Genomic DNA, 14,266 nt, shown 5'->3' on the forward strand with positions numbered 1-14,266 from the left:
TTTCCCAGATATCCAGGAAACTTAAAACACTAGGGTTTCCATCTACTGGGCGACTTTTATATTGTCCTCTCTCCTTCTCTGGATCGCTCATCTCAAAGTACAGATAAAATTAGCCCAAACCAAAGAGCCTTGATAACCGTTACACTAAAAGATCTGGCACTAGCAGACAGTTGGAGGGAGGTCCACAGTGCAAAGCGAGGGTACACCTTTTTCTCAGCTCCTCATAAAGCATACTCATGTATCGATTGGGCGTTGGTCTCCACCCATTTACTCCCCACCCTTGCACAGATGTGACATATTCCCTGCGCTTGGTCAGAGCATGACATCGTTCTAACACATTTTGTTGGCCACTTCCCCCGACCTACCCATGGAAGATGGAGACTTAATGAGTCTCTACTGAAAGATCCATAACCTCTGCCCAGATCTCGGAACAACTAGCGGTGTTTATGTCAACCAACAACAACAACGACACACAGCTCATTTGGATAGGGCTAGCACACAAAGCCTTTATGAGAGGCCAAATTTCCCGGATAGCCTCCATTAAAAAGAGGGAGAAAACGCAGGCCCTGTTGGCCCTGGAGAGGCGTCCCGCTTTGCTGGAAGTGGCTAATCAGCAACGCCCTTGTCTAACTCTGATCCATAACATAAGGGACACAAAACTCCAGATCAACCTTTTGTTTACAACTCAAGCGGAGAGGGCCCTTCAATGGACGCAGTCCATTTACTTCAAACTTGCAAACAAACCAGATAAACTACTGTCAGCGCGACTCAGAGCAAAGGAAAGGATTAACTCTGTTCACTCTATTAGAGCAGAAAATGGGTCATGCCCCTCGAACCCAGATAAAATAGCCCACCCTTTTTACGACTTCTATAATAATCTATATAAATACAAATCCCAGAAATCCCCCTCTGCTCCTCAGGATTTCTTGAAGAATATTATTCTCCCACAAGTCACAGATCTTCAGAACGAGTGTCTCGGCCAACACATTACAGTGGAAGAAGTGGAGGAGACTATTAAACTCCTAAAACTGGGCAAAGCCCCAGGTCCTGATGGTCTGATGGCTCTGTACTATAAAAAATTCAAGGTCTCCCTCTCCCACCCTTTAACACGTTTCTACAACAACATCTTATCAGGAAGGACAGTGCCTGAAGAGCTCCTGAGGGCCCATATAACGGTTATTCCCAAGCCAAACAAGGACCACACCTCAGCCAAAAACTACAGACCAATCTCATTACTAAACCTAGACTACAAGATATTGACCAGTATCCTGGCTAATCGTTTAAACGCCTTCCTTCTCACACTGATCCACAAAGATCAGGTTGGTTTTATCCCTTCCCGACAGGCAACAGACAACATTAGAAAAGTCCTCAACGTTATCCATGTCTCAAATCCCCATATAAGGGAGATGGAATAAATCCTCCACAGTGCCACCTACTAAAAGGCAGCATTCCTTCGAGTCAAAGTGGGACTTTTTATACAAGTCTTGCTACAATGACTGGGAATCAAAAGCAAAGCCAGACCCCATGTACATACAGCTGTTTCCGGGTTATTGCCCATCATCAGTGTACAGTAGGAGTCTGGCTTTTGCTAGTGAGAGGCCTGGGACAGGGAGAAAAGAGTGTTTCTGACTCAAATCCCCATAAAACCCCACTTATAACTGTGGCCTTGGATATTGAAAAGGCCTTTGACAGCCTCTTGTGGGACTATCTCTTTTGCAACTCTGGAGAAGGCAGGTATCCAAGGGAATTTTGTCACAGCGCTACGTGCCCTTTATTCAATTCCCTCAGCAGAACTAAAACTCCCCTCCTCCATAGTTAATAAAATATCGGTCCAAAGAGGAATACAACAAGGATGCCCTTTATCTCCAGCCCTTTTTGAAAAAAAGCAAACATCTCAGGTGTTGTAGCAGGGAGCACAGAACATGAAGTTAGCCTCTTTGTGGATGATATTCTCCTCACTCTATCTAGACCCTTACTTCCCTACCAAATCTAATAGCAACCCTAGAATAATTTGCAGAAGTCTCAACACTGGTAGTAAACATGGACAAAACGGAAGCCCTATTCCATAATATCCCCTTGCACTCTCAGAAACGTATAGAATTAAACTTTGGCTTTAATGCCTGCCCACACTATATTACTTACCTGGGTATTAAACTCACCCCCAATCTAGAGGCATTATATAAATGGAACTACCCCCCTTTATTCGCCTCTCTAAAAGCAGAACTGAAGAAACGGAGCCAGCCCTCCCTCTCGTGGATCGGTCACATCAACTTGGTTAAGATGACAATTCTACCCCGTCTCCTTTATCTATTTAGATGTCTCACTATAGGTGTCTCTACAAAAGATATGCAAGAAATGCAGAATTCTATTTTTCATTTTATATGGGGAAATAAAAGACCCAGAATTAAACAGAAAGTGATGCACTATCATAAAAGAGTTGGGGGTCTGTCAGTTCCTAACCTGAAAAAATATTATTTAGCTACTCAACTTTCACAAATCCCTCTTATATTCGCATGTACGAGGAGACCTCTGTGGGTTAACTTGGAGGCCTCTCTTTTGGCCCTGAGGGACCTGGGGGCAGTTTTTTGGGATAGAAATTGGAAATTTATAAATACCCATCACTTATCTCCACTAACCTATCACCAGTTTTTGATATGGAGGAAAAACAAATTTAAATATGCCCTGATGTCGGCCGTTTCCCCGCTGCTACCCCTTTTCCCCAACAGGGCGTTCTTCCTGAGTCTACAGGATGAAAGCTTTATGTGATAGCGAAGCAGGCACATCACGCTTCTTTACCATTTCATGCAACACGGCAAACTCCTTACCTCACAACAGCTGATCGATAAATATTCAATCCCAGGTCACTTATGGTTTGAAATGAGGCAAATCTATATTTTTCTTCACTCCCTGCTAGGCGCCACTGGCCCCTCCGTTACCCCTACGGCCTTTGAAAGATCCTACATTTGGTCCCGACTTCAAGCAGGTATGATATCTTCATTATATGCCACCATGAACAAAGCCCTATCAGAAACCAAACTCCCTTTTATGCTCCGCTGGGAATTAGATCTCGGCATCTCCCTTTCTTTACCCCGATGGCAGCATTGCTGTACTTTCATCTCAAAAGAGAGTCTCCAGGTAACTCTTATTGAATCCTCGCTAAAAATTTTACATAGGTCATATCTAGTTCCCTCAGTAATACACAAATACTCCCCATCCACTTCCCTGAACCGTTTTAGGGGCTATGACAGCCTGGGTTCGATGGCCCATACAGGGTGGACCTGCCTGCTGGTGGCAATGCTCTGGAGACGGGTGACCAGACTTATTTCCAGAGTTCTGTGCAGAATATCCCCCCTCTCCCTATACCCCTGCCTCCTATATGACAAACTATTGGGTTACAACAACCAACAACATAAGCTGTCACAACATATATGCTTGGCAACTAAAATTTATATCGCATCTCAGTGGCTATCACCCACTCTCTCCTTAGATCCTATTATTAAAAGGCGGACCCCAGTAACATTTCTGTAGCAAGGGTATAAGCGGACCCCTCAAACCTTTCTGTAGCAAAAGTAGAGGTGGACCCCAGTAACATTTCTGTAGCAAGAGTAGAGGCGGACCCCTGTAAAATTTCTGTAGCAAGAGTAAAGGCGAACCCCTGTAACATTTCTGGAGGAAGAGTACAGGCGGATCCCAGTAATATTTAAGTAGCAAGAGTAGAGGCAGACCCCAGTAACAGTTCTGTAGCAATAGTATAGGTGAACCCCTGAAACATTGGTGTACCAATAGTATAGGTGAACACCTGTAAAAATTTGTTTACCCAGAGTATAGGCATAGCCCGGAAAAATTAGTTTGCTAACAGTATTGGCAATGGCCTGAAAAATTGGTGTACCAAGAGTACAACTGTATTTGTGAAAAATTGCTGAACGCAGCGTGCAGGTGAAACCCACAAACATTTTTTGAAGATACAGCTCGTTATTGGTTAATTTGTTACAGAGCCTGTAGGCAGCCCTCCGCAAGAATTGGTTTCAGTTTAACTTTTAAAACTCTAAAAACTTAAAAAACTTTTAAAACTTTTAAACAGAGCCTTTTGGGCCGCATAGAAATTAGCAGTTCAGCGCGATGACATGCTGATTTAGGAGGAGGAGGAGTAATTATATCCGAGAGGGATACACAAAGCTAATTCTCCCCTTTTTTGGGGTGATAGAGGATGCATTTTTCTCCTGTTGCAGCAAAAAGATTCTTTAGGATCCGCTGCTTTCCACCGGTGGAGAAGACAAGTCTAGGGAAATCCAGCCTTTGTTCATCTTTATAAGGGTAAGCATGTCGGCACTGTCAGTTGACAGTTGGGTACACTTATCCATGATAATCCCCCCAGCAGCGATAAACAACCTCTCTGACAAGACGCTAGCGGCAGGGCAGGCCAGCACCTCCAGGGCGTACAGCGCAAGTTCATGCCACGTGTCCAGCTTTGACACCCAATAGTTGTATGGAGCAGAGGCATCACGGAGGACGGTGGTACGGTTGGCTATGTATTCCCTCACCATCTTTTTACAGTGCTCCCTCTGACTGAGTCTTAATTGGGGAGTGGTGACACAGTCTTGCTGGGGAGCCACGAGACTGGCAAAGGCCTTGGAGATTGTTTCCCTGCCTGCGCTGGACATGCTGCCTGATCCCTGTGCCTCCCCTGCTAGTTGGCCCTCTGAACTGCGTCTTCTACCGCTAGCGCTGTCACATGTGAACTTTAGCATCACGTTTTCCACCAGGCCCCTGTGGTATTGCATCACTCTCATACCCCTTTCCTCTTTGGGAATGAGAGTGGAAAGGTTCTCCTTATACCATGGGTCGAGAAGGGTGTACACCCAGCAATCCGTGTTGGCAAGAATGTGTCTAACGCGAGGGTCACGGGAAAGGCAACCTAACACGAAGTCAGCCATGTGTGCCAGAGTAACAGTATGCAACACATCGCTGTCCTCACTAGGAGGATGCTCCTCCTCCTCCTACTCTACAGCCCATACATGCTGAACAGATGATAACTAATAACTGTGGCAACTTCACCGCACCCAAGGAAATGGTATTGTGCGACGGTCTGCACAGGGGCAGAAAGCTATACAGCCAGTGGATAGTGCTGATAACAGGGGCAACTTCACAGCACCCAAGGAAAGGGTATTGTGTGACGGTCTGCACAGGGGCAGAAAGCTATTCAGCCAGTCAACAATGCTAATAACTGCGGCTACTTAACTACACCCAAGGACAGGGTATTGTGTGACGGTCTGTACAGGGTCAGAAAACTATACAGCCAGTGGACAGTGCTAATAACTGCGGCAACATCACCGCACCCAAGGAAAGGGTATTGTGCGACGGTCTGCACAGTGGCAGAAAGCTATACAGCCAGTGGATTGTGCTGATAACTGTGGCCACTTTACTCAACACATAGAATGGTATCTGTGAAATGCTGTTCTGCAGTGGGCCAGGAAATATTTGCGTACTATTTAGCGATGAGAGTAAACTGCTATAGTTGTAATGCTCTGCAGAGGGCTAGATGTTTAAAAAAATGGTTGCATTACTGCTCCCAGCCAGCCACAACTGTAATGCACACGATGTGGAGTAGCCCTAAGAAGGACCGTCGTGGTTCTTGAAGACAGGATCCTACTTAAACACTTTCCCTATATAATCAGCTCTTTCCCTCAACTCTGCCTAATGCACTGCACACACAGAACAGTATAGCTATAAAGGCCTGCACATGCCTAGATGCTTAAAAAAAAATTGTTGCACCACTGTTCCCAGCCAGCCACAACTGTAATGCACACTATGAAGAGTAGCCCTAAGAAGGACAGTTGGGGTTCTTGAAGACAGGATCCTACTCTAACACTTTCCCTCTTATAAGCCTCAGCACTTTCCCTAATCACTGCCTGCATGCATCTGAGGCGAGCCGTGGGCGGCACCAGTTTAAGTACTCCGTGGTCACCTGATCTCGCCAGCCACTCACTACTGTGGGGGAAGAGGGCTGGCATGTCACAGCAGGAAATGGTAATGCCTTCCCCCATGTTTATTGGCTAGAAAATGGCGCTAAACATGCGTGGAAGGGAAATGCAATTGACTCAAGTACCGCATGGGGTTCGTCTCGAGTAACAAGCATCTCGAGTACCCTAATGCTCGAACGAGCATCAAGCTCGGACGAGTGTGCTCGCTCATCTGTAGAGATCGTTTTTTTCCCACTTCTGTCAGTGACAATCTTGCATTGCCCTGGCTGAGCTGGTAGGCTCATTTGAATAGCTAAGGCAACTCCTTTTACAATTTCTGCTTCAGTGGTGATGGGGAGGGTGATTGGCTTAGCTATTCAAATGAGCCTGACTACCAGCCCTTTTAAACACATCACAAAGAGTTGTGGCAGCACTTCTAATAAAAGGCAAACAAAATACTTTCATTTTTGAAAATACCTGCAATTTAATAAAAAAAAATGGTTGAAAAGCATTCATAGACTTTGAGCATCTAAACATTTATAGTAGCCCTTAGACCAAAAGGTTGTGTGCTCTTAGCTCATTGGAAGTCTATTACAAAACCAAAATACAAAAGTAAAATAGTTACATTGAAATAAAAAAAAAAAATCAACTTAATTTATTAAGCTCCAGCATTTTTTGGCAAGCGCTTCTTTAACTCACCTAACAAAAGCTACATTTTACACATTATCTATACAAATGTAAAAAATAATTATTTGATTTTGTGTTTTAAAAACAATCTCATAATTATAGTTTTTAATTTGCATTCCTTAAATGAATCAAACCAAAGTGACTCATGAGACGATGGCAAAATCCTCCCAAGACTTGTTCTACCCGGCAAGCTTCCTTTTCTTTGTATATAAATATGCTGACTGAATCTCATTATGGCTTATATTCATGCTTCCAACGACCACAACATGAATGTGATGTTATCTATTTCCTCTGGGATATTTCTTCACAACAGATTTGGATTCATAAAAAGTAATACAGAAATTTGAAAATGAAAAGCAAAGAAATATCTGATGTAAGTATTGTTAGTAACATCATACATTAAGAAGACTTTTTAGATTCCTCTCAAACTGCCTGAAATGTATTGTATTCAAAACTAGGCATCTTGTTCTTACTGCTGTCTAGTTAGAAATTTGCCATTCAAAAGGAAAATTTTACCATTAACTTTGAAAAAACAAATATATATTTTTTTTAATATTTGACCACTATTGAACTTTTCAAGTCAATATATGCAATACACAAAGTGATTTAATTTAATTTTTTTTCATTTACATTGGTTCCTGTCTAAATTTGGTCTCACAATGTATGTTAAAAGAAATTACCCATTTAGCCTGTTATTTAATTGTGCAAAGAGATCCAAGCAAACAGGAGGATAACTGATAAATAGAGATGAGCGAGCATACTCGTCCGAGCTTGATGCTCGTTGGACTATTAGGGTGTTCGAGATGCTCGTTACTCGAGACGAGCACCACGCGATACTCAAGTCAATTCCATTTCCTTCCCTGAAAGTTTTGCGTCATTTTCTGGCCAATAGACATGCAGGGAAGGCATTACAACTTCCTTCTGTGACGTTCCAGCCCTATCCCACTCCCCTGCAGTGAGTGGCTGGTGAGATCAAATGACCGCCGAGTATTTAAATCAGTCCCGCCCGCTGCTCGCCTCAGACACACGCTGGCAGAGATTAGGGAGGGTGCTGCTGGTGCTATACTGAGAGTGTTGGTGTCTCCAAGAACCCCAACGGTCCTTCTTAGGGCCACATCTGACCTAGTGCATTACTGTAGTGGCTGCTGGGAGCAGTTTTGCTCTTTTTTTTTTTTTTATATCAGGCGTGCAGGCTATAGCGTTCTCAGGCTGCAATCTGTACTACATAGTATAGGGAGAGTAGTGGTGAGGCAGGGAGAGTGGTAGTGTGGAATCCTGTCTACAAGAACCCCAGCGGTCCTCCTTAGGGCTACCTGTGACCGTGTGCATTTAACTCCGTGGCTGCTGGGAGTTCTAGTACCTCACTATTGCGCAGCTAGGCCTGCTTGCAGGCTTCCGTGTAATTTTTTTTCTGGCTGCAGTTTGCGTAACATAAGCACTGTCACCCTCCAACTGCGCGCCAATAATTCAAAAATTTTTTACACTGCTCTGTGTCTGCTCTATTCGTAATCCACCATGCTGAGGGGTAGGGGTAGGGCTAGAGGACGCGGGCGAGGGCGTGGAGTTCCAAGTGAGGGTGTGGGAATACGCCGAGTTCCTGGTCCAGGTGAATCGCAGCCGGCTGCTGCGGGATTAGGAGAGAGGAAAGTTTCTGGGGTCCCCAGCTTCATATCACAATTTTTGGGGCCACATCGTAAACCTTTATTACAAAATGAGCAGTGTGAGCAGGTCCTGTCGTGGATGGCAGAAAATGCATCCAGCGATGTATCGACCACCCAGTCTTCTACGTCGTCCACTTCTGCAACTCTGAATCATCTCGCTGCTGCTCCTCCTTCCTCCCAGCCTCCTCACTCCTTGAAAATGACACAATCTGATGAGCAGGCAGACTCTGCTGTCCTCGGCGCCATCCAGCAATGTCTCTCAGCGCAGCTCCCAGCTGTCGCTAGCGCAAGCGTTGGAGCGCAAGCACAAATATACCGCCAGGCACCCACACGCTCAAGCATTAAACGTGCACATTGCCAAATTAATCAGCCTGGAGATGCTGCCGTACAGGCTTGTGGAAACGGAGGCTTTCAAAAACATGATGGCGGTGGCAGTCCCACACTACTCGGTCCCCAGTCGCTACTATTTTTCCCGGCGTGCCTTCCCAGTCCTACACCAGCACGTCTCCCGCAACATCAATTGTGCCCTCACCAACGCGGTTACTGTGAAGGTCCACTTTACCACGGACACATGGACAAGTACTGGCGGGCAGGGCCACTATATCTCCCTGACGGCACATTGGGTGAATTTGGTCGAGGCTGGGACCGAATCACAGCCTGGGACCGCACACGTCCTACCCACACTCAGAATTGCGGGTTCTTCTTCAGTTATGGTATCTGCAGCGGTGTATGCCACCTCCTCTAAACCCTCCCCCTCCTCCTCCTCCAACAATGAAAACATTCTTGGCAAATGGTTTAGCTTTGGTCCATCTTGCGCCGGTCCAAGAATTTCAACTAAAACGGCACAATAAGAATGACCCCGGCCGTTCCTCTTAATCGTGGCCACAGTTCCGAAAACCAACTAAATACAACCGGGTCATATTCGATTATTCCTAGCTAAAGCATTCAGCTGACCGGTAGAGCAATAGTGGCTTCAATCTTGTTGGTACTGATAATAATTACATATTTTAATGTACAGCTGAGGTAGGAATAGAGCCGACTATAGAACACAGCATCCCTGCAGGGCACGGGGCAGAGTGGCAGCAGGCACCGATCCTTGGTGGAAGCAAGCCAGCTGAGATCCACATACTCCCGGACTGATTTTGGACTGATTGATGAGGCCTTTACTTGTGATCATCTTTGGTAATTCCTGACAAAGAAGAATGGTATAGCCAGAAACTTGCATTGCTAACACTTTGAAATGGTCAACAGAAAACATATGAATGAAGCCTTTCCATATTTCTGATTGAGATGAGGAGGAGTTCAGACTTTTAGTACCTAGAATATCCTTTTCATTGCTATCAAATGCCCCTCTTGTCTCAGAAAATACTAGCTTTTCCACATAGCTGTTGTCGCTTCCACTTTTGTTCTGTGGCTTTACTTTTGACCATTGGCTCTTAGTCGTATCTGAAGGTTTGATTTTGCCCATGGAGGCAAAATTCAAGGTGGAGGTGCGGAACCAAGCCTGACCCTGGGCCCGCTAACGTACTTTCCACACAGACTATAGCGGGTCCTGGTCATGCTTTCTTGGCCTTGTAATGCCACCTTCTCCTCCCACTTGTGGTCAGGGGATCAGCAATGCGCATGATGTATTTTCTCTCGTGTTACCACAGTTATCGGAGAAACTTGTTTGGGCCAAAGGAGAGGAGCGTAACTGCATTAACATTACAGGGGTCTGCCTATACTTCAGCTGCAGAAATGTTACAGGGGTCTGCCAATACTGCTGCTACATAAATGTTTCTTGGGTCTGCGTATATTTCTGCAACTAAAATGTTACTGGGGTCTGTCTATACTGTTACAACTGAAATTTTACTGGGCTCTGCCTATACTGCTGCAACTGAAATGTTACTGGGGTCTGTCTATACTGCTGCTATGGAAATGTTACTGGGGTCTGTCTATACTGTTACTAGACTTCTGCAACATAACTGTTAGTGGGGTCAGCTTATACCTTTGCAACAGGAATATTACAGGGGTCTGTGCATAGTGTGGGTGCATTAAGTCTTCCCATCGTGGTGTGCTACGTATCTGGCCCAAAAAATAAAACCACCCTGACTAGGGCATCCACTGTTGGCCGAAGCCAACCTGTACTTTATCTCACGTTACCTCAGCTATCCGGGGCACTGCAATGGGATTTATTTATGTACCGTCGGTGGCTTCCTGGGACCCACCCATGCTGTGGGTCCACACAGACTTCCCATAGCAGAATTGTACCTGCCTGTGACTATGAAAAAAAAAACAGCCTGACTAGGGCATGCAGTGTTGGCCAAAGCCAATCTGTATTTTATCTCACGTTACATCAGCTATCCGGGGCACTGCACTGGGATTTATTTATGTACCTTTGGTGGGTTCCAGGGACCCACCCATGCTGTGGGTCCACACAGACTTCCCATAGCAGAGTTGTACCTGCCTGTGACTATGAAAAAAACCCAGCCTGACTAGGGCATGCAGTGTTCGCCGAAGCCAACCTGTACTTTATCTCACGTTACCTCAGCTATTCGGGGCACTGCAATGGGATTTATTTATGTACCGTCGGTGGGTTTCAGGGAACCACCCATGCTATAGGTGCACACAGACTACCCATAGCGGGGTTGTACCTGCCTGTGACTATGAAAAAAGGCCAGACTGACTAGGGCATGCAGTGTGGGCTGAAGCCAACCTGTATTTTATTTCACGTTAGCTCAGCTATCCGGGGCACTGCAATGGGATTTATTTATTTACCGTCGGTGGGTTTCAGGGAGCCACCCATGCTGTGGGTGCACACAGACTTCCCATAGCGGGGTTGTACCTGCCTGTGACTATGAAAAAAGGCCAGACTGACTAGGGCATGCAGTGTTGGCCAAAGCCAACCTGTATTTTATCTCACGTTACCTCAGCTATCCGGGGCACTGCATTGGGACAAACAAGAGGAGCGAGACAGAGCCAATGAGACGGTCACAGCTACGCTAGCATTGGAGTCCGCTATAGGCCCGTGATTGCTGAGGGGTTGTGCAGAGGCCTATGTCCTGGTTGCAGTGAAAGTGCGCTTCCTGCCTATGATTGCTGAAGCTGTTGGCCAAGGCCCATGTCCCGGGGGAACTGCAGCTGTGCCAGGTTGGGGCTGTGCAACTTTTCCCTGGCTAATCCAGTCACTGGAGCGGGGAAAGGAAAGGTAACTGATTTACTGAGCCTGTTGCAGATGAACTAGCATCGAAGTCCGCTTCATGCCCGCGTTTGCTGAGGGTGTGGGCTGAGGCCTATGTCCCGGGGGAAATGCAAGTACGTCAGGTTGGGGCTGGGGAGCTTTTTCCTGCTAATGCAGTCATTGGAGCGGTGAAAGGAAAGCTAACTGATTTAATGAGCCCGTCGCAGATGAACTAGCATCGAAGTCCGCTTCATGCTGAAGCAGTGGGCCGAGGCCTATGTCGTCGGCGCGGTGCAAGTCTGCCATGTTTGGCCGCTCTGATTTATTTATTGTTCAGGTCTTGGGTTGCCTAGGACCCACCTATGCTGTTGGTGCACATTTAGTTCCCATCGAGGTGTTTGACCTGTCTGGCACAAAGACACTAACTGACTTGGGTCGGGGGCAGAGTGCAGATGGCTTTCCCCTTGCGGTGTCGATTGAGCTATGCAACACCTAGACAGAATAAATACTGTGTGGGCACATGGATTCCCCATTGCTATGTAACTCATGCCCACGTTTGCAGCTCCTGGCGGAGGTGGCACAGGATTGGTATGAAGATGGAACGTTAATTTCTCATTGATTCTCTACAGCATTGTGGGCTATCGCCCCGCCCCTTTTAAAGAGGGTCGCTACCTGGCCCTGCCAACCGTCCGCAGTCTGTGCCTCCGGTTCCTCCTCATGGCAGATGCACTTATAAATAGACATGAGGGTGGTGTGGCTATGAAGTCAGCGTGTGGCATGAGGGCAGCTGAAGGCTGCGCAGGGACACTTTTGTGTGCGCTGTGAACGCAGGGTCGTGCAGGGGGGTTGGGCAGCATGTAACCCAGGAGAAGAGGCAGCAGTGTGTCCCACAGGCAGCGATTGTGCTTGGTTGGAGGTAGTGCGGTGCTTAGCTAAGGTGTGCCTTGCTAATGAGGATTTGGGGTGGGGGGGTGGGGGCACTCTTGCCACTATTGTGGTTTAATAGTGAGACCTGGGAACCTGAGATGCAGCCCTGCATGTTGCACCTCGCCTTCCCTTGAGTTCAATGGGGTTTGTTACTCGAAATGAACTCTCGAGCATCGCAGAAAGTTCGACTCGAGCAACGAGCACCCGAGCATTTTGGTGCTCGCTCATCTCTAGTTACTGGGGTCTTTTTATACCTTTGCTACAGGAATGTTACAGGGGTCTGTCTAGACTATGGGTCCACTAAGTCTTCCCATCGCGGTGTTTTACCTATCTGGCACAAATAATATGGTGACTGACTAGGGCAGAAAGGTGGGCCGAGGCCAAGGTCCTTGGTGGGGTGAAACTCTCCCATGGTTGGGCACTCTGATTTCTCGCTCATCTCTACTGATAAACTCTTTTCAGATGCTGCCTTTAGTCCGATATGAGAATTCCAGTGCAAATAGTCTAAAAATACATTATTTCTTTATATTAATCATTGTAACAGACAATTGTGTCATAGTTTATTTCATATAAAAATAAGGTATATTACAATCTATTTAGCAAAAAATAATAATTTATGCCTAGTTTATGAATTTGCAACCCTCCAGATATTGTATGTTGCTATTTTTATTAAACTATAACTATTATTTGTTCCATTTATAGGAGAACAATTTGACTGTGGTGTCTGAGTTTTTCCTTTTAGGATTTCGAAGCCACCAAGGTTTAAGAATTTCCCTTTTGTGTCTTCTTTCCTTAATTTATTGTGCAACAATATGTGGAAACCTCCTGATCATCACCCTAGTGTCCACCAGCAAGAACCTCCACACTCCAATGTACTTCTTCATCTCACAGCTGTCCATCAGTGACATCTTAGTGGTAACAGATATTGTCCCCAACTTACTCCACATCCTACTGAATAATGGGGGGACCATTACTTTTGTTGACTGTATCACTCAGCTATATTTTTTATGCGCCCCTGAAGCATTTGAATGTTTCCTCCTCACTTTGATGTCTTATGACAGATATGTAGCCATCTGTAATCCCCTTCGATACTCCACCATCATGACAAGTACATATTGCACAAAACTGTCTATAATCTGTTGGTTGCTTGGATTTTCTATTGTTTTAATTTATGTCATAAAGATAGCAACATTAGTTTTTTGTGGATCAAATATCATTGACCATTTATTTTGTGATATTGTGCCTTTGGTGGAACTTGCCTGTTCAGATACCTTTATTACCCACTTGGTGATGTCTTTGCTAAGTATTCCTCTTATTTTCATTCCAACCACAATCATTGTAATGTCTTATAGTTATATTGTGTTGGCAATTTTAAGGATCCCATCAAGTACTGGTAGACATAAAGCCTTCTCCACCTGTAGTTCCCACCTCATTGTGGTCTCCATATTCTACTGGACTTTTTTTAGTGTTTATGTTGTACCAACCAAAGGACGTACAGTCACCATTGGTAAAATCCTATCACTGCTATATACTGTGTTTACTCCTTTAATTAACCCCATTATATACAGCCTGAGAAATGAAGATATTAGGAAAGCCATACAGATGTTGTATATTAAGGGTTTCAAATTGATTGGCTAAAACAATTTAAATGGTTTTTAGACATATACAGTATACATCAGTTATCAAGAGTTTAGGATAAATTTATAATCAACTATTGTAGAGGGAGGCCAGCTATTAGTCACAGCCAACTCCTGCTGTGGTTGGCGCAAATTTAGCTTTTGATACCACAACATTTACAGGATCTAAGTTTATGTTAAGTGGAATTAGGGGGTTAATAGTCATGGCCAAACAATGGTATACTGGTAATATAC

The 14,266-nt window shown here is 45.3% G+C and overlaps 1 protein-coding gene across 1 annotated transcript; it reads left to right on the forward strand.

Annotated features, from left to right (window-relative positions):
• Positions 1–509: 509 nt before the first annotated feature.
• On the forward strand, positions 510–14,033 carry LOC136610357 (olfactory receptor 5P66-like). The gene is made up of 3 exons (XM_066589589.1): positions 510–1,319; positions 2,915–2,983; positions 13,098–14,033. Exons 1-3 carry the CDS (start codon positions 510–512, stop codon positions 14,031–14,033), a joined length of 1,815 nt encoding a protein of 604 aa, XP_066445686.1.
• Positions 14,034–14,266: the final 233 nt, after the last annotated feature.

This window comes from Eleutherodactylus coqui, chromosome 2 (assembly GCF_035609145.1).
Source record: "Eleutherodactylus coqui strain aEleCoq1 chromosome 2, aEleCoq1.hap1, whole genome shotgun sequence".
In the NCBI taxonomy this organism is placed as follows: domain Eukaryota; kingdom Metazoa; phylum Chordata; class Amphibia; order Anura; family Eleutherodactylidae; genus Eleutherodactylus; species Eleutherodactylus coqui.

Bases quoted from the DNA above. Each gene is read 5' to 3' on its own strand.
- LOC136610357 (XM_066589589.1), top strand. From the start codon at position 510: ATGAGAGGCCAAATTTCCCGGATAGCCTCCATTAAAAAGAGGGAGAAA. The intron at 1,320-2,914 runs GTTGGTTTTATC...ACTCCCTGCTAG, and splicing joins CACTGATCCACAAAGATCAG to GCGCCACTGGCCCCTCCGTT. The intron at 2,984-13,097 runs GTATGATATCTT...TTCCATTTATAG, and splicing joins TTGGTCCCGACTTCAAGCAG to GAGAACAATTTGACTGTGGT.